Here is a 21,994-nt window from a genome sequence, read left to right as displayed (position 1 = left end):
GAGATACTACAGAGTACATTTACTTATAACACTGAACAGAACGTAATCTGTTTTTCATCCGTGTGTCATATCATGAAGTGTTTTATTCGTGTCTGACAACAATTTTACTGAATTTGTTTATCTATATGTAGTTTTCGCTGTATAGCAAATGTTTATAGAAAACAGACCGTTTATTTACGTTTATTGTCACGTTTAGCACAAGTTTGCATTAAAAAATCTAAAACTCTAAAAATTTTATAAAACAAAAAAAAAAATCAAAATTCGTAAAAAATTTTTTTTTATCTAATCTGATCTAATTTTGATTTTAATCAATTATTTACTAAACAAAAAAAAAATATTTCAAAAAAAATTTTGGTTGATTAAAAATTTTTTTTTAAGTTATATTTTTTTTTTAAATACATATAATAAAATTTTGTATTCTTGTATTGTAAAAGCCTGTTCAAAAACTTAATATTCCTTCTTATTTTGATGAAAAATGATTTTTTTGATAAAGAAAATTACAATAAAGCCGTTAAAAGTTACTTTTTGCTAATTCAATATTTCCTCAAATGCTTTTTATTCAATGAAATTTTATTTTATTGAAATATCTTAATTCAAATTGCCAATTCCCTTTTTCTGTTTAACTTTCTTTGGAATGTTCGCTCCATGCACTCTTCTGTTATGTTCATTAATGTTATCTTGTCGACTACTGATCATCTTTTTACATATGGGACACTCTACTTTGGGCAAAATTCTTTTCGGTTTTGTCTCTGGCTTGTTCGCATTATGAACTCGTCTCATATGCAACTGAATTGCCGTCACATATTTTCCACATTTTATGCAAATCGATCGTTTGGGAGGCGGGCGAACGCTCATGTGATGCTCCTTAATGTGTCGCTTCACAGCAGTCTTGTCATAAAAGCCTTTTTGACATTGCGGGCACTTATCCTCAAAGATGTTCAAATGTTTTTGCAACAAGTGTTTACGCAAATAAAGTTTCCGCACAAATGTACTCGAACAAAGATCACAAATGTAAATTTCAGGCGTTGCGGGTAAAGTTTTTACATCATTTTCACTTCTGCCTTTTAAACCGCGAAGTAATGGATGTTTGAACTTCAAATGACTCGAGAGATTAGCAATTGTGACGCCACAATGAGGACATTGCGTTCGACGAGGAGGTTGTTTGATGTTTTTGTGCACAGAGTCAATGTGACGTTTAAGCGAAGTTGTGTCGTAAAGACCTTTTCCACAAATTTTACAACCAACGTCGTACTTCCGCAAATGTTTCAGATGGATATGCCGCTTCAAGTAAGTATAAGTACGGAACTCATTACCACAAATATCACAACTGTATTGAAGTAGTTTCTTACAATCGTCAATTTGACTTGTTACTTCACGAATCTCGATTTTCGGCTCGACAATCGGTTTGGTTGAATCGTCACGGCTTTCACTGTCAAAGTTTTCATCTTCAAATTGAATTTCTGTGTCAGAAATATCGCTGGAGTCTTCCTTTTTAATGGTAATTTCTTCAGTCTCGTATATTTTTAAAAACTTATTTTGGTTAGACTTCACATCACAGTAATATTCGTAAAAGTCGGAGACGATTTTCGTGCATTTCAAGCAAATAATGGAAGGAACATGAGATTCTTCGAGCTACAAAACAAAAAAAAGTATAAAATTTTATTTCATTTGAGAAGGTAAACAATTTCTTACATCAATTTCAAATAATATTTTGATTGCTTCAGATAACTTTCGATCTATATTCGAGTTGAAATTGTCCGTTTTGAGACACAGACGACATTTTAATGCGTTTTCACGCATTTTTTCTGTGATAAATCTCTTATTTTGTTTTATTTTTTTGCAATCCAATTTTTGTTATTTGAGAGTATTTGATTAATTTTAAGAGTTGAAAATAAATAATACCGTAATGTAGATAACTATAAGAGAAAAAAATTGAAAATTCATATAAAATGAAAAACTCTAAAAATTAAGAGAAATTTAATTTTAAAGTTAAGATAACCAGATTTTTCTTAATTTTTTGATGTTCTTAATATAATTTTTTTTTTATCAATTTTTAGCTGTATTTTCAAATAATTATTTTAATATTAAATAATAACTATTAAAAGCAAAATAAAATTTAATATTTAAAGTTTGGGTTTAAAGTTGAAAATAATTTTAAAAAATCATATATAAGAAATTAAAAAAAACCATAAGGAAAACAGATTTTCATATTCTCTAAAAATTATCTACATTACGGTATCGTAGAAACTTCACTCAAATACCAAATATTGACATATCACTTTCGTTCGTCTCAAAAAATTAAAAACAAAAATAATAACAAACAAGTCGGAATCTCGTCTCCAAAGAAAAAGTCTCATAATTCACGAGATCTGACATGGAGCATGTTTGCAAGCTGTGTCTAAAAGACGCAAAAGTGCATGTAAAGGTACTCGGATCATCAGACATTACAAAAGCCATATACGAGATATTTAAAATTAAGGTAAGATAATGCTTTCATATTTTTTTCCTTTTTAATAATTTTTATTTTGTAGATAAATGAAAACAATTCGCAATCCTTGGAAATTCTTTGTCTCGAGTGTCACAATACCGTTGCGGAGTTCTATGTCTTCTACAATACCATCAAAACCGTTCAAAATTCCATCCAAGAATCGTGGTTGCAAGAAGAAGAGTTTATCGTGAAACAAGAAACAAATGATTTGAACGAATTCTATGGAGATTCAACGGATGACGATGATGCAAATCATGAAAGAAAAGACGATACTTTAATCAAAAAAACCGAAATCTCTCCTAAAAAGCAAATTGTACACGTCGAATCCATTCCAGGCGAAGTTGAAATCGAAGATGAAGAAGACACAAAAGAGGAGTTCAATATAACACTCAAAAAGCCACGAAAAGTTCAAACATTTTACTGTGACATTTGCGGCGCTACCTTCAAAAAGTACAATTTCATGAAAGCTCACATCCTTCAGAAGCATTTAGGAATTTACGAAGATGTATGTCCTCATTGCGGAAAAACTTCCTTCGATAAATCTTCGTTAAAACGACATATTGACTCTGTGCATCTCAAAATCTATAAACGACGACGTGATATTTGCCCTGATTGCGGAGTTGCTGTTGTTGCGTTGAAACTTCATCGTCAACTGAAACACGGGATCGGAGCAAAAGTTGAAAAAGTCATGTATGCATGCGACAAATGTGAATTGCAATATACGAAGCCAATGTACTTGAAACGACATTATCAGCGAAAGCACTTGAAACAGTTCAACGATAAGTGTCCTTTTTGCGGAAAATGTTTTTATAACAAAATGAGTGTCGAACGACATATGCAAAGTCAGCATCCAGATTTAGTCCCTGAGGAGGTTAAGAAGAAAAAACTTTTGGAAAATATCACGTCTCCGTGTGATGTTTGTGATAAAGTATTCCATCGACGAGCAAATTTTCTGCGACATCGACGAACAGTTCACAAAGATATACCATTTAGCATGTCTCCGAGCAAATTGAAAACAGAGTGAAATCTCGAAATATTTTAACGAATAAATATAAATATATTTCATTCAAATTTTGGTAAATATTTTTCACTTTAATAAATATTTTTCTTTTAGGTAAGGTGACTTATTGGGAAAAAATGACTAAATTTTCGGTTTATGTACAAGGAAATTTACAAATAAAAATAATTTGCTATTCCGCGGTAATTACACTTCGAATCCAAGCAGCATTCGATGAGATTTTATCATACATTCGGGGGCGTTCTATGCCATTAGGAGCACACGCAATTCGCCATGGCGCGACACCAACAATTGCCCATCGTTTGTTGTCAGGTAACAAACACATGATACTGCTTCCCGCAAATTCTTCTTCCTGTAAAGAAAAAATTATGTTAAATTTTCAATTTTTTAAGCAAAAATTTTTGAAAAACTTACACTACAGTCTTGTTTGTGATACAAGGCTTCCGTGCAAAGACTATTGACAGTAGCTATTGAAATATTTTCGCACGCGCCCATATCGCCAATTTTCAATTGTACTCTCTGAAGATGATCTCTTTGTCTTGACCATCCAATTGTGTTACATTGAGTCCATGAAATCATTTCTCTTATCATCGTCATGGCTTCTGTATTTGGCGTCACAGATGTTTTATTTTCAACTTCGTTAATTGTTTCGTTTGACACGACAACAGCTTCTGCCTTTGGCATCAAATTCTCCTCATCTGATTGATATTTTTCGTAATGCGTATCGTAATCCTCACTTTCTGAAGCAATGGCATCTTCTTCTTCTTCTGGCGACACAAAATACTGCGTGTTTTCGTTTAAACGTTTTCTTTCCGATAATCTTCGCAATCCGCTGACAAAACTCAAAGGAGTAGCTTCAAATTTCAACGCTTGCGGAACAAAATTATCATCATGTGCATCATCAATGTAATCCTCTTCATTCACAAAAGTATCCATGCGACGAATGCCATTTGTTGCAACTGCACTATCAGGTAAGCAAATTGGTCGAACGAAATCTGAAAAAGTTACAGGCGTTTCGAGACGAATGAGAGCAGCTGTTGATCCTTCAACAGGAGATTTTATCATTCCAACGATGCGACGACGTTGAGTCCATGGCGATGTAGAAGAAAGACGAACATTTCCAAGAACTGCCATCCAAATCGCCTTCGATTGTCCTTGAAAGCAACTATCAGTTGTTAAAACCCAATCTTCTGATACCTAAAAATCGATAAATTTATAAAAAAAATTAATCACAAAAAATTAAAAAAAATTATCTTACCAATGATCCATCACAAACATGTGTATCAGCACGAAACAATGCAACGTACCAAGGCCAATCTCCCGGAGACGCCATTTTCGGTAGAGTAGTTGGAGTTTCGCCAATTCCAATTCCTGATTGCATACCGCATTCTAAATTCTCACAACTAACATATAAAACTTGTCGACTATTGCATGGCGTTCGTACGAACGAGATTTCATGAGCTTTTGGATCAAGAACGCGAACATAATTTCCATTAGGCTCTGTGTCATTCGTGATTTTAGAGAAAGAAACTTTCCTAAGAAAGTAAAAATTTTTAATGAAACTTATCAAAATTAACTTTTGTAAGTTACTTACTCGTATCCTAATGCCTTACAAAGTGATTCTGCGACAGTTTTTCGCACAAACGAACCTCTTTCCATTCCTTCAGCGCAAATCTTGCCTGCGACGCCTTTTTCTGTAAACACAGCAAATCCCTCAGAATCAAATTGAGCTCTTTGTGGGGTGATTGGCAAAGGTTTCTCCAAATATGAGACCAAAGGAGTAATTGAAACTATAAAAAAAAACCATGAATTTTGGCAAAAAAAAATGCGAAAAAAACTTACGACAATCTTTTTCATCAGATCCATTTTCGCAATCGATATTTCCGTCGCATCTTTGTTCTCGCGCAATACAACGACGTCCCTTTCCGCAATACATTGATCCCGAAGGACAGAATGCACAAGTTGTTTCGTCAGTAAAATCAGGACAATCTGCAATTCCATCACAAAGTCTCGATGACAATGCTTTCGACTGTAAATCCGTTACACATCCCGGAGCGTTTTGACAACTTTGTGCTCCCTTCGATTCAGGAAACTTTTCACAATCCAAAAGTTTTTTCAGACGTTGAGGAATTCTTTCGCCGCATCCTGCCCAAAAATCTTGACAATATTGTCGGCAAATAGGCGCTGGATATGGCTCTAATGGTACTCTTTCGATACATGGCGGTTGTAACACTCGACATACAAAATCATATGCTTGACGATAACATTCAGCATCCACGAGATCTCGAAAAGAAATTAAATCTTCTTTTACTGCATCAATGTTGGCATGTCCCAAATAGTTAGGGTATGTCGTAATATTGTAACCCATAGATCGACAATAGGGCAAAGTCATCGCTTCACATTTCCATTGCGGTATTACGGGCATTGAATGGAAATTATTTGTCGCTGCGTGATCAGAATTACTTCTGCCCAACGGAGAAGATGATGTTCCCATGATGTCGTCAAAATGACGTGCACTAATTTCTTTTATTTCCAAACTGTTGGGATCAATTGTGATATTGGCAAAATAACGCGGCACAGGATTAATAATCTCCTCCATTAAGATGGCATGCAATTCAGCAGCAGATACAAGAGCGGCATATGGTTCAAAATACAACGCGAAAAGTATGGTGAGATCATCGTTTTCTTCTTTTCTGTAATTGAATAAACAATCAGTTAAAGGTACATTTTTTTTTTTTTTTTAAATTTTAGAAATTTTCTTAAATCGTGTTTAAAAATTTTTTTTTTTTTTTTTTTTTTTTTAAAAAATAAAAAAAAATTATTTCACAAATAAATTATTTTGATTTTCGAAAAAAATTAAATTTTTTTAAACTTTGTCAAGGAAGTTCATGTTAATAGTTTAATCTAACATTTTGATGAGATTCAAAAATTTTCATGAAAAAGCTCAAAAATTATTTTTAAAAACTTACCCATCTAAAGCTAAAATTTCGCATCCTTCATATGGATCTCGTAAATCAGACTTTCTAATGACTAAATTCAGGCGTTCACGGTAATCTCTACTGCTAGTCTTAAAGCTAAGTGAATTCTGATCGGCAAACGATGAGGTCCAACGTTCGCCTTCAATTACAGTGAAGCGTCCTTGAAACGTTCGATTTGGCAAGGGGCCTGGATGCAAATACGAATCTGAAAAATTCAAATGAAAGGGAAAAGTTAATATTTTATTATTATTAATGCGGTTATAAAGAGAGGTGAATGCCATATGTATCTCCAATGAATGGGAATTCCGCTAACAAACGTGATTAGAGGCACTTGTTTAGTTGTGAAAGTAAAATGGAATGATAAGAAAAACACATTTCATTGTTGGCAATTCGAATGATTTAAATGTGAAAAATGCGATGAAAAACTATTGTCTTGCACGACAAGTCTGTCGCTTTTTTTGATGATGACGTGGTGCGAGGGAAAAATGTATCAAACAATAGATAATTAAATATAAAAATTTTTAAATATATCAATGAGCGACTTGAAAAATTGCATAACAAACGTTTTTGTTTCAAGTAGCAGCAACGACGTTTTTTTTTTCTTTTCGATTTTCGTTACACAATGTTCATTCGACTTTCGAAAAGGACGTTATCTATGTAAAACATCGCCATTAACAAGCAAAAACTGTAAATTATACTTTTTTAATTGAAAATTGTATACTTACACCCGATGTAGAAAAGTGTAGCTGCCAACAAAAGAACAACGAGAAAACCAGCAATTAATGCGCAACCACATTTTTGGTTATCGCCCAACTTTTTGCGCGTGAATCGAATATCCGAATCCGATGACAATGTAGACAAAACTGATTCTGCTTTCGAACTTCGACTGTGATGTCGATGACAGTGCTTCGATGGTCTGTGTCCTGCGTTTGCGTTTCCATTCATATGATCGTGATGCGATTTTCCATTCTCATGGCGACTTTGATGGCTCTAAAATTAAAAAAAAAAAACATAAAATTAATTTTTTTTAACACTAAATTAAAAATGATTAGAATTTAAAATGCGTTAAGTTGCATGATCTTCGTAATTAATCGCAAAATTAACATAAAATATAATGAAAGAAGTAGCTAACAAGTTAAGAATGTAGCACAATTTTCGCTCTATTTTCTGCTCTTGACCAATTTCAAACCGCTATTTATTTCCTTCTTGCACTGCATCAATTATCCAAGCATAGAAAGATTACTGATTCAGATAAAATTTGTATTTTCACGACTGCTTGATTTTATTTTGTGTTCATTTATGTTGGTAGAAAGAAAGTTCCAATTCTGTCTTGCTTACGAATTGTAACCCGAAAAAAAAAATCACGTAATAAGAGCTCCCATTTATTTATTTTTACGTGCAATTAGGCGTTTTGTTTCATTAAAACGTCTTCTTTGATCGCCAAGATTGATAAAAATCTTCAGAAGAAGAAGATGAGACACGAACATTAACACTCATCAAGTCGTCATTGTTAATAATTATCGCATTAGATGTATAGTTACTTGACTAATTGTGGTTTGTAAGTGTCGTTCATTCAAACAATGATGATGATGAAAAAAAAGAAAGCCCACTCTATGGATTAAATTTGGGTCAGTTTGTTTAAATATTTGATTTTTACAGTTAAGTTGACTAAAGTCATTTTGTTTTGTTTAATAAATGAGCATGAAAATGCTTTTGACTCGATTTTTAATTAAAATTCACTCTTATTTTCTTTTCGTATCTCGTATTGTTAGAGTTTACTTTCATTATAAATTTATTACATTCATTTATAAAGTCTTTAATTTTATTCATAATTTCTCATATGTGTGTTAGTGTACGAGAATTTTGACGCCGAATGCATGTCTGTTAAAAATATATTCACATACGTGAATATTGAATATAAAGCACAAAGATAAAGACGAAAAGAAATTTTTTGCCGTCTTTCTTCTTTCTCTCTTTTCTGGGCACGGTCTTTTGCATGCAACACAATGACGACGCTCCTCATAAGTAGACCACAAAATTGTATTTTAAGCATATAAGATTAGGTTCGTTATTGCGAAATGTTGTCATTCATGAGTTTATTTATCACTTTCATTCGTCGGCGAAGGAACAAGAATATATTTTTTGAGTGTCGAGTGAAAGTTTTGCTGATGGCCTACTGAACTGAGGAACAATAAACGATGCAGTTGTTTCAAAAGTATGAGTCATCGTTGCTGTTTTTTGTATTTTGTGATGGTTTGAAACAAATTATTCAACAATTTGAGTTTTTGAATTAAAGCCAAATCCTTCGAAAACATTCAATTTTAATAATTTGTCACTTTCCAAACCGCCTGATAAACCACATTGTCTATTCGCGTATTGTCACGACTCATTGGAACCTAAAATTACAACTCTATATACTTTATTCAGAACGTGTTGAAGGTATCTTACAAAGCCATGAATGACTAAATAATAATAATATTTAAACACAAAAAAATTATAATAAAACCTCGATGATGTAATTACAATTTAACTGTATTCATGACTTATGTCTTGACTTTTGCATGCACCAAATTTACCAAATGTTGCATATTTTCCTTGTGTTCAAATAGGAAAAAAACGAAAAATGGTTTAACATGTCTTTAATTCATTTTGCATGAAAGCAAGATTAGGCTTTGAGATAAGTCTCACTGAGAAATTTAAAAAAATGGACTTCAATTATTGTTATTTATTTGCAAAGCAAAAAAAAAAAATTTTTTGTAAGTGAAAAATTGTTAATAAGCACGTGTATGATTGATTTTTGAACGTGCGTCAAAATCATTCGACTGTAACATTTTTGCGAATTTTCTGGATTAGAATCTACACACAATGCAAAAGAAAATAAAAAATAATAAAAAAAAACACAAAAAATTAGTTGAAGCAAGAAAATAAACGACAATGGTACCGTTAACATTAATTACTTGGATAAACTGTATAATAATCTGGTCAGTTGGTCAATGAGACAAAGTTTACGAAACAAAGCAACTAATTTTTGTTCAGTGAAAGTAAATAAAACATTATGAACATGTTCAGTTGATACTATATGGAGCATTTATTGCAGAAACCGTTGGAGACATCGATCGTTATCGTCGTTAAATTGTCACGGAGTCATGGTTTTATGAGTTTACCCGAAGGAATAATTACTGAGTACGTGAAACAGAAAGTGGTCATTTGATAGCCAATAATTAAGAAAGAAACGAAAGACTTGTGTTTAAACAAGCGACGAACTTGTATTAAATGCATTCGACAAGTCGCTCTCTTTTGCACCGCAAGGCAATTCGAGCAAGAAAAGTTGCAATAAATTTTGTTGAATTGCAATGAAATTCTAGTTTTGTGCAAAAACAACCGAAACAAGTAACAGGTGTTGTACTCGCTTTTGGTATATATAGCGTTAAGTAGAAATGAATGCTAAAAGACTTGCTTTAAATTTTATAAAGTAGTTTCAACTAAAAATGTATGTGATGACGATAATTGACCTACTGTCGTTTTTATTTTGCGTTTTTTGCATGTTTATGCAGATAGTTAGTGTAGAAAATATTTTTAGACAGAGATTTGTTGTTTAAAAGTTTTATTGTTCAATGTTAAATTTAGTTATTATTAGATTTATTTATTTATTTTTTTTTTATTTTTTTATTTTTTTTGAAAAATGTATCTTTTGATTTAATACAATAATTTTTAGTCAATATTTCCTTTCTTATTTTTTTTTATCTTTTTTTATTTATTTTTTTATTTTTTATTCAATTTTAGATGCAATTTTTGTCGAAAAATTTAATGGAAGAATTTTTAATGAATACTTCCTTTCTTATTTTTTTTTACTTTTTATTTAATAAACTTTAATTATACATTAACATATTAAAACAAAAGTCCGAAAAAAAACAAAAATGAAGAGAAACGTACATATTTAAATATTTGGTAACGCATGGTTGGTTAAATAAAACTTTTCTCATTAAATAAACTGCCAAGAAATTGAACTTGGCCATCATTTCATGCATGCATGTACTTTGAGGTTTCTTTTTACTTCACAAATAATATTTAACGTTTAATAGATGCAAGCAAAAAATAAAAAAAACGCAATATGCGGAAATGTGTATAAAACTAACGGTGTCAAGGCAAATCTTTCACAAATTCATAGAAAGAACAAAAATGTATCTATGCCTTTTTTGCACAAAAAAAAGTGAATAATAATCATAAATGGCAATAAAAGTTACTTACATCTCGTTTCTCCTTAGCTTTCTTTTTATGTTTATCTGCATGCCCGTTCTCACATTGACTTAACTCGTTTCCATTATCAATTTTAGCCGTCATGTTGCTGCTAATGTTGTTTTTTCCGCATTGATTTTCAATGTTTTTCGTTTGTCGTAAATCTAAAAATAAAAAAAAAATCGTTAGTAATTTCTTAAAAAAAAAATTGAATTGGTGTCAAATTAATTTCGATATATTTGTGAATCACGAACAACTTATTAACAAAAGTTTTACGCAACATTTTGTTTGGGAGGACTTGTCCGTAAATCAGCTTAAATGTTTTTCTTTTTCATCATTGGTTTCAGTGAACCGTATCATATGCGTTCGCGTACTTGGCAAAAAAAAAAAATAAACGCACACACATTGCTCGTCGATGCGAATTGCTCAACATCATCTTCATCATTCGTTTGGTTCTCATCAAGTAACAAACCAACAATAAAAAATAATAGAAGTAATAAAAGAAAATCTTCAAATTATGAACAATTTTTCTTAATGCGCGCAGTTTCTGTTATTGTTACACTTATTTTACGTGCATTTTTTAAATTTATTCTCTCACGCTGGCTGCCAAATGTCATTGTTTTCCAAAATTTAAAACAATTTTTGTACGGAAATTAACACGAACGAAGATAATAATTGCTACTGAAGGACAGAGTTGTGAGATACAATGTCCAAAATTGACGCGAAATTCATCTTTTTTCCGTGTAACAACGTGGTTTGTTACATTTTAACAGCAGTTACAATTGTTCTCTGTTTTTTAAGAAAATGTTCAAAAAAGGTACATATTAATTTTATTGTTAATTATTATTCGCTGCGCATTATTTCACATCTAGCAGTTGCATAATCATGCGAGTCATGATAAAATTTTCTCATGTTGCATGTTCTTGTTTCTCGTATTGTGCGAGAATGGAAAAACAACGCATATAAAATTGCTTAATTATGACTAAAGAAAAAAAATATCTAAAGAAATTTCATGAAAATCAAATATTTTGATTTGATATTGAGTCAACAGTCAAAATTTGCGTAAAAAATAATAATTCCTAAATTGATGAGAAAGTAACTTTAATCTCCTTTTCAAACAAAAATCTTTCCGGATACAATATAAATCGCATCAAAAGAAAAAAAAAATTCATAAATAATAATAACAACAACTAATTTAAAACTTGATCTCATCATTTACGGATCACTCCAACAAATCAATGAGTTTAGATGGAAAGATACACGAGAAAGTGGTCTTTCATCTTCTTATAACAACGCACGTTTGGTTTGTTTGCTCAATCCGGTAGTCGTCATCGGTTAGCTTTTTTTTTCTCATTTCAATCACGTTCGTTGCCAACAATCAAAAAATAGAATGTGTGTAACTGCGAAACATGTTGAATGTCTCATTGTTCAAATCATTGGGAAATCTCATTTTATCCTAATAAATTTGAATTTCTCTCGCATGTTATTCAATTAATGAACAAGGAATGCATGACAATTATCTGTTTGTTTATGTTATTTTTTCAACCTGATTAAGAAATTTGTTCCGTTAGTTTTTTTTTTTTGTTTTGTTACTCAGTCAATTCGTCTCAAATCTTGTTAATTTCACCTGCATTTTATCACGCGCGAGAAAAAAAACCTGTAATCGACTGATATTTATGTGCTCAAATCCGGAAGATATGATATCAGTGAATGTTGCATTTTACTTACAATTTCATGTTTTGATATTTTTTATCTCGAATTAAAAAAATCGTAAAACAGGTAAAGAAAAGAAAACGAAATGCAAGTAAAAGTGGAAGCTGAATATTATTATTAACTCAAATCCAGCAAAGAAAATGAGCTTAGAAGTGAATGTAAAATAATTTCATCGTGATTTTCATTTATTTTTCTTTATTGCTTGCTTCTTAGAAGATTTTCTCTTTAAATTGATAAGTATTATTAAGGCACCTTTCAAAAAATTAAAATTAATGAATGCTCTTTTATACGACTTTTGCACTTGACCGAATTATTAAATGAAAGTCATCGATAGATTTTTCTTCTTGTACTTCTTCAAGATAAATATTTTCTGGTTGTTATAAAATCTAACAAAAAAAAAACATTACGAAATAATTTTCTTTAGTTTTCTCGCATAACTGTTGCGTTATAGATATGCATTGATTTGTTTCCGTGTTATCATGATTATTATTTACATTTGGCTATTTTTTTGTTGTGCCAAGTTTGAATTCAATCATGAAATCAACAAAGAAAAAAAACAACAAGAAAAATACAGATTACACAAGAAGTCTAAAATTAACTTTGTACGAAAGAAATGTGTTTAGAAAAAAAAGTAATTTGATATAATGGAAATTGAGCAAAAAAAATAGCAAATTGATGTTAGATCATTCGTCTATAAACTCAAAATCAAATCGAGAAAGAAAGAGGCGAAGATGGAACAAAGAAATCTATCATCTGGTTGATTTGACAAATTAATGGATAATTTTTGTGGTTTGTGTTAATAAAAGGAATTGTAGTTTTCAAATTTGTGTCAGATTTTCGTACAATAGAAAAATTCTGCAAAAGTAAAATTTACCGATAAAGTTGTAAATTTCGTTCCGGATGTCAAAATTAAGCAAATAAAGGCTTAAATATTTCCGTATCTTGGATTCTGAAATGTTAAAAAATAAATTTTGAAAGTTATATTTTTGTTAACGATCTTATTTTATATGAAAACCATGCAAAATCAAAAATTTCACTCGTTGAAAAATTGAAATTTTTTCGCCGGATGTCAGAATAAAGCTATCGATAGCAAAAATGATAAAAATTTAAAGTTTGTATAGATGTTTAACAGACAAATATTGAACAAAGAAGTGTCAAAACTTTTACTTAAAATTTATTATTATTAAAACGCTTCTAAAATAAATTTGCATATGTTTGACCGATTTAAAGCTTTTTTAACAATTTAGTAGAAAGGTTAAACTTCTAATATTGTCTCATTTAAAATTTCGTTAAGACCAAAAAAAAGTTGAAAATTTCAATAAAAAAAAATTTAAAAAAAATAATCTTTTTAAGCTAATGAAGAGCTTAAAGCTGATTAAATTTGTTCCGCAGCTACTAAATACAGATCATCGAACGAGAGATACGAAGTAAAATCATTCACGAAACACGATCAATGAACATTTAATCTCTTTTGTAATAATTAATCATTAAATTTTGTACAATTACGTATTATTAAAAACGCTCTATTACTTATTTGCTTTTCTTTAACATTCAATTTATACCATCTGCACCGTTTATAAAAATTATTATTTTTAATAAATACTCGAAATTGCACGCTTTCATGTAAGCACAATTGTTATTGTGTATTTTTTATTATTATAACTTTTGTTAAATAGTGTTACCAAACACGGGCGGTGTCGGCAGCATTCAAAATAATAGAAATATTTTTAACAAATTTTCCTTTCAATCAAAATTTTGATGTCTTTACAAAGCGAACAAAAAGCGTTCGACACATTCGGTAATTCGATTTACCGACAGCTCTCAGATCAAGGTTGAAGTCGTAAAATTCATGTATAACACATTCGTTTTTGATCACGACTTAACTTTTATGCTTTTATGCATATGCTAAAAAATATGTATGTTGATCAAAAGAGCACAAAAGTAGTGTCGCATTAACGAAGTAACGCCATTATTTAGTGAAATTGAGTGCATCGACAAACAAAAATAATAAAAGAAGAAGCAGCTAAGATTTTTGAATTATTTTGTGAAATGAATTATTTAATGGTAATATGTTAATTATGATCAATTGTTACTCGCATTTTTTTATACAAAGTAAAGTTATAGAAAAAAATGTATCCTACTGTTTTCATGTCTTATTACGAAGAACTGCTGTGAGAAATTTTCGCAAAATGATAAATTAACAAAAATTTGTCTGTCAGTAAAATTTTTTTTTGTCATTCTGTTAAATATAAAGTATAGAGTTGAGAATATTTAAATATTTGAAGCGAAAATTAAAAAAAAACATACGATTTTATGAATATAACTTTTTTCTATAGCTTTTAAAAATTTCTTAAAACATCAAGATAAAAATTTGACACAAAAACTCAAATTAAACGGTAACAATTTTTTATGGGAATTCTATTAAACAAAAAAAAAATATTTTCATAAAGTTTAAATAAAAAAAATTTACTTAAAATCACAAAACAATGAAAAATGGTTCTGAAAGTAATAAACATAAAATATGAATTAATTAACACCTTAAACAAAAGTTAAGATGAATGAAAGCAATAAACATATAAAAATTATATAAAATGAGTGAAAATCGTAAAAAAATAAAAATAATCGCAAGTTTTTTTTTCTGCATATTCTTATATTGTGTGCCGTTATTAAACAATTTCTAAAATATTTTTATGTTATATAGCGGTTTTTAACCAAAAACCTTAAATTTGTCGACCTTTGACTTTATACAACCACAAAATGAGTTTATAAGCAAGTGTTTCTTTAATATTATTTTTGCATTCAATCAAATCAATATCGCAAGTCATAAAAATAGCAATCGTGATCGACATCTAACGAAAATTGGGACTCGTTAGAAATATGTAATTTGAATATGTGTGTCGATATCTAATAAAAATAAATGAAATCAACCTAAAATTGTCAGTCAAGTGCAATAATTGCGCTCAACCTTGATTAATGATGGTTTTTTTTTTCAACAAAATGAAGACGTATTACAAAAGAAATTCAGAATAAAACATGAAGTGAATTTTAATTTCTTGGAAAAACTTTTATTTAGAGCATAGTTGTTTGATTTTTACACACAATGCCAATCTTTTACAATTCATTCAGAATTTTAATTACTTTTGACCCATTTTGAAGAAGTTTTCTTTTGTCGCAGAAAAAAATATGCGGAAAAAATCAAAGTCTCATTCAAGTGTGCACGGCGACGTAAAGTGACAAGTTTGTTCACAAGTGCTAACAAGTCTCCGCGTTTACAATTGTTATTAACATCGGTTGCACGCACAATGATTATTTATCGAAAATTACGAAAAATTGACTTTATGATTAGCGGATCGAATCACGTTGTTAAAATTTTGACTTGATTTGTGATTCATAGTCCCGTTTTCACAAAAATTTAGCTCGATCCTCTTATACTTAGTTTCAGTTGTAAATCCAACTCGAGAAACAATCATTTTTATGTACGAACTGCACCCTTTTTACCAACACAAAACTTGAAATATTGAGAGTCTGGTCAATGTGGCGCATTGCATACAACTGCAAAATAGGGTAGTGCACGACTTTGTCTCTAATTTTGTATTATAAATATACATTTAACCCATTTTTAGCGTTGCTCATTATTATTTCTTTGAAATATTTTGGTGAACGTTGCTAACCGAGGATTTGTTTTCAAAGAAAATTCTGTTATAACCTTCAAAGCGCATTTGAGACACCAGAAATACAATGAAATGATACATATTTTGGTTCGGATTACAACTCAAATATTGCATTACATTGTTTATTTCTTTTATATGGGTTTTTGTTAAGTTGATAGTCACTCAAGTATTTAGACATTTGCTGCAGTTTCAAATGATTTTGGTGTCGTGCAATGATCATTAAGAGCAATTTACTTTTTTCACGCTATTAGAATGTTTAAGAATGAAAAAATTTAAGATACCAAATTTAAAATGTATAACCTTACCTCAATTAATTATATATTCAGCTATTCCAGTAAAAGGTATTTGTATTTTTTTTTTAATATTTGTTATTCAAATTCAAGAATTTATTTTTTTTTTCGAGAAATAATCACTTTTTTAAGACATCACTTTCTGTAAAATTATTTTATCAATAAATTATTTTTTTAATATTTTTTTCTTAAACTCACAATTTTCAACTAATTGATTTTTTTGAACGTAATATTTACTTTAAAATTAACGTTAATTAGACATGCGAGGAATAGAGTGTCAATAAACTGTTATCGACCTTCATTAATTGTTTATTATCATGTAAGTTTTGTTATTGTTTTTTTTTTAATTGATTCCAAATGTTATAATTATTTAGGCATGTTTCAAACAATTTCTGAAGAATGGCAATGAAAATTATCCCTTAAGGTATGCTTTTATTTATTTTCCTTTTAATAATGAATTAATGATGATGTTGCAAAAAGTTTGAAAACAAAAGACTTCGGTGGTCTTTTTTATTTTATTTAACTCGTAATATTTTTATTGCTTCATTAAAACTTCTTTGAGTTTTCTTCATTTCTTCATGAAGAAAGGCATGGAAAAAATTTCTGTTAAAGAACAATAATTTCATTTTAATTGAATCATTATTAAAAGCGTAAATAACATCATCATCCATCATCATCGTCGCCGTTCGGTGCAAAAATTTTCTTTAAAAAAATTACAGCCTTGTATAAACAACAACACACTTATGGTCTTCGATCACGTATGAATGTATTATGTTCTTTTCAAGCTCACTCGGATTTTGTAGATGTAGGTCGTTCATCGTGTCCATTCAAATATTACTTTCTATTTATTTATTTGCCTTTCATCGCGTCGTCTCTCCGATGCACAAAACATGTAATTTTTGCTTATTTCTTGTGATAACAGATACTTTCTTTCATGAAATAGAAAATTGTTCGCAATGTCAGTATTACAAAAAAGCACAAATTAGTAGAAAATTGCAAGTTTAATTTAATTTTTTTTTATTTTAATTTTTGAAAAACTTACACTTTTAAAATAATTTTTATGTATATTTTGTATTGTATACTTTTTTAAATAATTTTGTTTATATTTATTTAAATTTTGTTTTTCAAAAATAAACAAACGACACTAAATATTACACCGCAATTACAATATTAACGTCTTTTTAACACTTAAAGAAGGTAAAATGCACGCATTAGTAAATGCACACATCCACTCCGAATGAATTTCAACGACCAACTAAATTTTCAAAATAATACCTACAACATTTCTCTTCTTTACTTCACAAAACAACTTTTATATCGGCTTTGTGTGTACGATGTCTTTTACTTACTATGAAGCACTGAACGATGACGATCGTCTGGGTAGGAAATCTTGAGAGAGAGAAACTAATATCAAAAGTGAGAGAATACATTTTTGTGAAGGAGGTTTTACTGTATATCAGTATTATCAACAAAATATTTTTTTCTTGATTGTTGAATCGAACTTTAGAAAATCTTAAAATCTATGTTTTTAAAAATTAAAACAAAATTTTTATTATTTTTTTTATAATTTGTAACATTTATTTTTCTGCCTGTTACCATCATTTTTCCTTGAATGTGGATTTGATTTTTCAAACGAACGAACAAACAAAAACATGAAAATAAAAATAATTAATTAGAAATGCGTTTCAAATGAGCCCGATCTCCTCTTTGATATAAAAGAGATCCGTTTCTCATTATTCTTTTCAAGAACTAATTTTACAATATTTTGATAGGTATGTAGTAAATACTCTTACAGTGATAGTAAATTTAATTATATAATTTAATAATATAGTTTAACATTAGAGCAAATATAACCATAGAGAACAATTTTTCTTCTCAAAGTATGTAATAATAATAATCAATATTATTTTAATAAAAAAAACCAATTGATAACTTTTAAGACGATCTTAAATTTTGTCTGTGTGAAAATCCACTGTTCTTTAATCTCCATTTTTTTTTTAACTATGATTAAAATGCAAAGAGAGGAAAATAATTAATTATAAATTTAACTTTTTAATTCACCTAATACCAATCTGCTATACCGTGGCTATTTCTTTAAGATTTATTTTTTTTTTTATAAAAACCAAGCGAAAAACAGAAATGACTCTCAAAGCGAACTAAGCGCTGATATCATACATTTTTTAATGATTACAATTTTTTTATTATATTAATTAATTAGATTATTAATTTTTTGTTTATTATTATTTTTTGTTTCTGTTATGTTTGTAAGAATTGTTGCAGAATTGATAAAAATAAAAATTTACAAAATATTCGTTTCTACTTTAATTATTGGGAAAAATTATTAAGAGAACACATCATAATTTTGCAAAAATTTTACAAAAAAAAGTGACCACGCGACGAATACAACAATGAAATGTGTGTAAAAAGTGGTAAGATGGTACAATACAATTAACACAATGAATGAATGAGTGGTAAAAAACAAAAAAAAAAAAAACAAATGAAGTTCTATTTTTTTACAATAATTGAATATTAGAAGCTATTAAAATATTTTATTTGATTTTGTCCGTAAATCTAATGTCCTTGCGTTTTTACGTTACGTTATGTTTTTACCTTGCTCTTAAATATTTTGCTCAAATTAATCGATATATCTTTATTTTACGTGAAAGTGTGTCTCCTATTTATTTATTAAATTCTTCTGGCTCTCTATTATATCCAAACCGTTCATTTACTTTACTTTTCTGTTTAAATATTTGAGTGAGAGTATGCATGATGAGTTTGTGTGTTTGTGAGTTGTTGTTGTTTTTATGTACGGTATCATATATACTTATAATTATAATTAAATAACTGCCCGAATTGGTTGTGAACGCGCGCACTTTTCCTTTCGTTTTCTTATGGGAATTTGAACGAAGTTTGTTTAGTTGTTGTTTTTGTTGATTTGTTGTAGAATGTTATTTGCGGCATCCCCTTCGTCGTTATCTGAATTAATAAGACCGTCAACAGTTCAAAGGGCGAATTTGCCCAACAATAGACCAAGAATTGCAATTGCAATGGCAGCTGCAATGTACATTGGCGAGAGTTGTTGATTGGCGGCTATGTGTTGCGGCGCATACGGATTTTGGGGCGCAGGTTGATGATGACTTCCGGAACTTCCTGTGTTCGATTGAAGCTTCAATTTCAATATTTGCTCCTAAAATGAGAAATATTTTATAATTAAAAAAGAACTTTTGCATGAAAAACTGATATTTTTATACCTTTAACTCGATATTTTCCATCCGTAATTGACTTTCTTCTTCCCGCAACTTTTGAATTTCAGCCACTGTTCTCGCGTAATCAGCATGAATGTCGCCCGACGTCGATTTTGCGAATGTTTTGTCCTCCGTAGCGTTCAATTGTGCCGTCTCCTGTTTGACAACGGGCGCTTCTGTCTTACCACCTAGAAGCAAACGATTGCCTTTTGTTCGTGAATCCGTTTCGGTTTAAAAAAGAATTTTGCAAGAAATGAAGCAAAGCACAAGAAAAACAAAATGGATTTATGTTAGTACCGTCACAAACAAACACACAAATGTTAACAACAAAAATGAGAATAAAAATTTCATAAATTGCTGACACCGAACACAAAGTACATCCAATACACTCACCTGTCTGGTTAATATTTGACGAGGACAAGTCAATCACTGTGTTATTATCTACGGGTACTTCGAACACGCATTTTAGCTTCGAGTCCATGAGTTGCTCCGGCGTAACTTCTTTCCACAAACGATCCGCATCGAAATCCCCTTCAGGCGCAACCAAACTTTGCACCATGAACTTGTGTTTGTTCTTCTCATTTGGATCGAATACGAACGGTTGTAAGGCAACTGCAATGAAAGAACACAAAAACATATGATTAAAACTAAATAAGAGGTCAAAAGTGAAAATTTGAATGTAAGTCAGTTTTTTTTTCTATCGAGAATTAATAAATGTTGACTTCAGTACTAATCGAACGGAATGCAAGTCAATTGCGTGTTTTTATCTTTTCCATATACAATTATCGACCTTGATTGTGTTACTGTTACATCAGAATTCATTCTATTGGAATTTTTATCTACTACAAAGGCACAGATGATGGAAATATTCAAAGAGAAAAGTCATAATTTTCTAAAAAATCGATTTTAACAGCAACATCATTCACGAAAGACGTTTTACATATTGTCAAAAATGTATGAAAATACTCACTGGCCACTTCGATTGTATGCTTTGGATCCAAAGCGCCCGAATTGGGGCGCACGCAATACTTCTTGGGTGCTGTTGTCTTTATCTTGAACAAAATTTTCTTATCCGTTGGGTTGGTCAACCGCATATATGACATTACGGATACATTGAATGGACCTGAAATGTGTTTTGAAAAAAAAAAAAAATTAGTAATCGATCAGATCAGTTTATTAATAAACATTTGCATGATGATGTACAACAACAACAATTTCTATGCAAAAAAGAAAAGTTGCTAGAAGAGAATACAACATAAGAAGACAACGCAATAATAAAAATAACTTTATTACTACGAGATTTCTATGGGGAAGAAAATATTTTTGCCAAAAAAACTCTCGTACGTGTCTCGCTTCTATTTACACACAGTCAACTTTTAATTTTCGTATGTTGTTTCTTTTTTTTTTTAATTTAGATACGTCACAATTGTTACTTTGCTGATTCCGAGGAATATTCTTTAAGGAATTAAAGGCATTTTTTTTTTGTTACACGTCATTTCATGCCTTTAAATTATCCGGCTTTTGTCGCTTGATTGCATTTCTGGAGCGAAAGTTTTCTTTTCGTGACTTCAATTCGAAGATTTGAAGAGAATTTGCGATAATCACGCATCCTGGAATCAAGTTGTCCATGATACGACAACAAAACCATTTTTTTCAGTAAGTGAATCGTCGCTATGACTGTGCATTAGTAGCAAGCAGGTAAGTGTGTGCGAATCTTTTTTCCATCAACTAATTATTCGTGATTACCTCTGAACTTTAATTCAGTTTCTGGCTCGATTTGCAACAACTGCTCCGGTTTAGCCATGACTATAGATTGTTTGTATTGACTAAAATCACACTCAAACTCGTTTATTTATCAATTTAAATCAAGAAATTACTGGCGGATTGTAAATTTTTCTTCTTATGTTCATGCGCGTTTGACTACTGTATTCTCCCATTCCATATACCATCATGGGTTTTACTTTCGACAAAAAAAATCTACTGCCTTTCGAATAAAAACCCGTTAGGGTCATTAACCAATTATTGAATACTTTTATTTTTTTCAACAATTTAAATGAAAAAGTTCGATTTAGTCAAAAAAAGAGGATCTACAAAATTTGACTTATTGGTTGAAAATTTATTTGATACTTTAATATTGATTAAAATACATTTTGACCAAATGTAAAATTTTGAATTATTTTTTAACTGATTTTTATAAAATTTATATTTTTTTTAACTCATCATTTTTCAAGAAAAAGTCTAAATTTGTAAATTCATTTTAAATTTTTTTAATATTTTTTTCATCAACTTTTTGAACAACTGATAATTGACCCTAAATTATTTTCAGAGAAAGACAGTATCATTGAGACGAATGAA

General features: G+C 30.0%; 4 protein-coding genes across 5 annotated transcripts; 1 reads left to right on the top strand and 3 right to left on the bottom strand.

The window, feature by feature from the left end:
* Positions 1–439: 439 nt before the first annotated feature.
* LOC134834784 (zinc finger Y-chromosomal protein-like) lies at positions 440–1,859 on the bottom strand. Its single transcript, XM_063849561.1, has 2 exons — positions 1,693–1,859; positions 440–1,632 (listed from the first exon to the last, which is right to left on the bottom strand). The coding sequence occupies exons 1-2, from the start codon at positions 1,798–1,800 to the stop codon at positions 589–591; spliced, it is 1,152 nt and encodes a 383-aa protein (XP_063705631.1). The 5' UTR covers positions 1,801–1,859; the 3' UTR covers positions 440–588.
* Positions 1,860–2,314: 455 nt separating this feature from the next.
* LOC134834198 (zinc finger Y-chromosomal protein 1-like) lies at positions 2,315–3,528 on the top strand. The gene is made up of 2 exons (XM_063848781.1): positions 2,315–2,479; positions 2,532–3,528. Exons 1-2 carry the CDS (start codon positions 2,375–2,377, stop codon positions 3,510–3,512), a joined length of 1,086 nt encoding a protein of 361 aa, XP_063704851.1. The 5' UTR covers positions 2,315–2,374; the 3' UTR covers positions 3,513–3,528.
* A 1-nt stretch (position 3,529) lies between these two features.
* On the bottom strand, positions 3,530–16,462 carry LOC134834199 (uncharacterized). Its single transcript, XM_063848782.1, has 9 exons — positions 16,410–16,462; positions 10,733–10,884; positions 7,210–7,474; positions 6,476–6,689; positions 5,349–6,199; positions 5,101–5,296; positions 4,765–5,041; positions 3,921–4,703; positions 3,530–3,858 (listed from the first exon to the last, which is right to left on the bottom strand). The coding sequence occupies exons 2-9, from the start codon at positions 10,823–10,825 to the stop codon at positions 3,679–3,681; spliced, it is 2,859 nt and encodes a 952-aa protein (XP_063704852.1). The 5' UTR covers positions 10,826–10,884; positions 16,410–16,462; the 3' UTR covers positions 3,530–3,678.
* Positions 16,463–17,966: 1,504 nt separating this feature from the next.
* Positions 17,967–21,561, bottom strand: LOC134834947 (vesicle-associated membrane protein-associated protein B). Of its 2 annotated transcripts, none has more exons than XM_063849779.1 (5): positions 21,386–21,561; positions 20,610–20,762; positions 20,033–20,251; positions 19,646–19,845; positions 17,967–19,581 (listed from the first exon to the last, which is right to left on the bottom strand). In XM_063849779.1, the coding sequence occupies exons 1-5, from the start codon at positions 21,441–21,443 to the stop codon at positions 19,396–19,398; spliced, it is 816 nt and encodes a 271-aa protein (XP_063705849.1). In that variant the 5' UTR covers positions 21,444–21,561; the 3' UTR covers positions 17,967–19,395. The 2 variants fall into 2 exon arrangements, with proteins under 2 accessions (XP_063705849.1, XP_063705850.1); XM_063849780.1 differs by having other exon boundaries at positions 19,646–19,827.
* Positions 21,562–21,994: the final 433 nt, after the last annotated feature.

Source organism: Culicoides brevitarsis, chromosome 3 (assembly GCF_036172545.1).
Source record: "Culicoides brevitarsis isolate CSIRO-B50_1 chromosome 3, AGI_CSIRO_Cbre_v1, whole genome shotgun sequence".
Taxonomy (NCBI): domain Eukaryota; kingdom Metazoa; phylum Arthropoda; class Insecta; order Diptera; family Ceratopogonidae; genus Culicoides; species Culicoides brevitarsis.
Note: the sequence above shows the minus strand (reverse complement) of the source record. Positions and strands in the feature narration are given on the sequence as shown.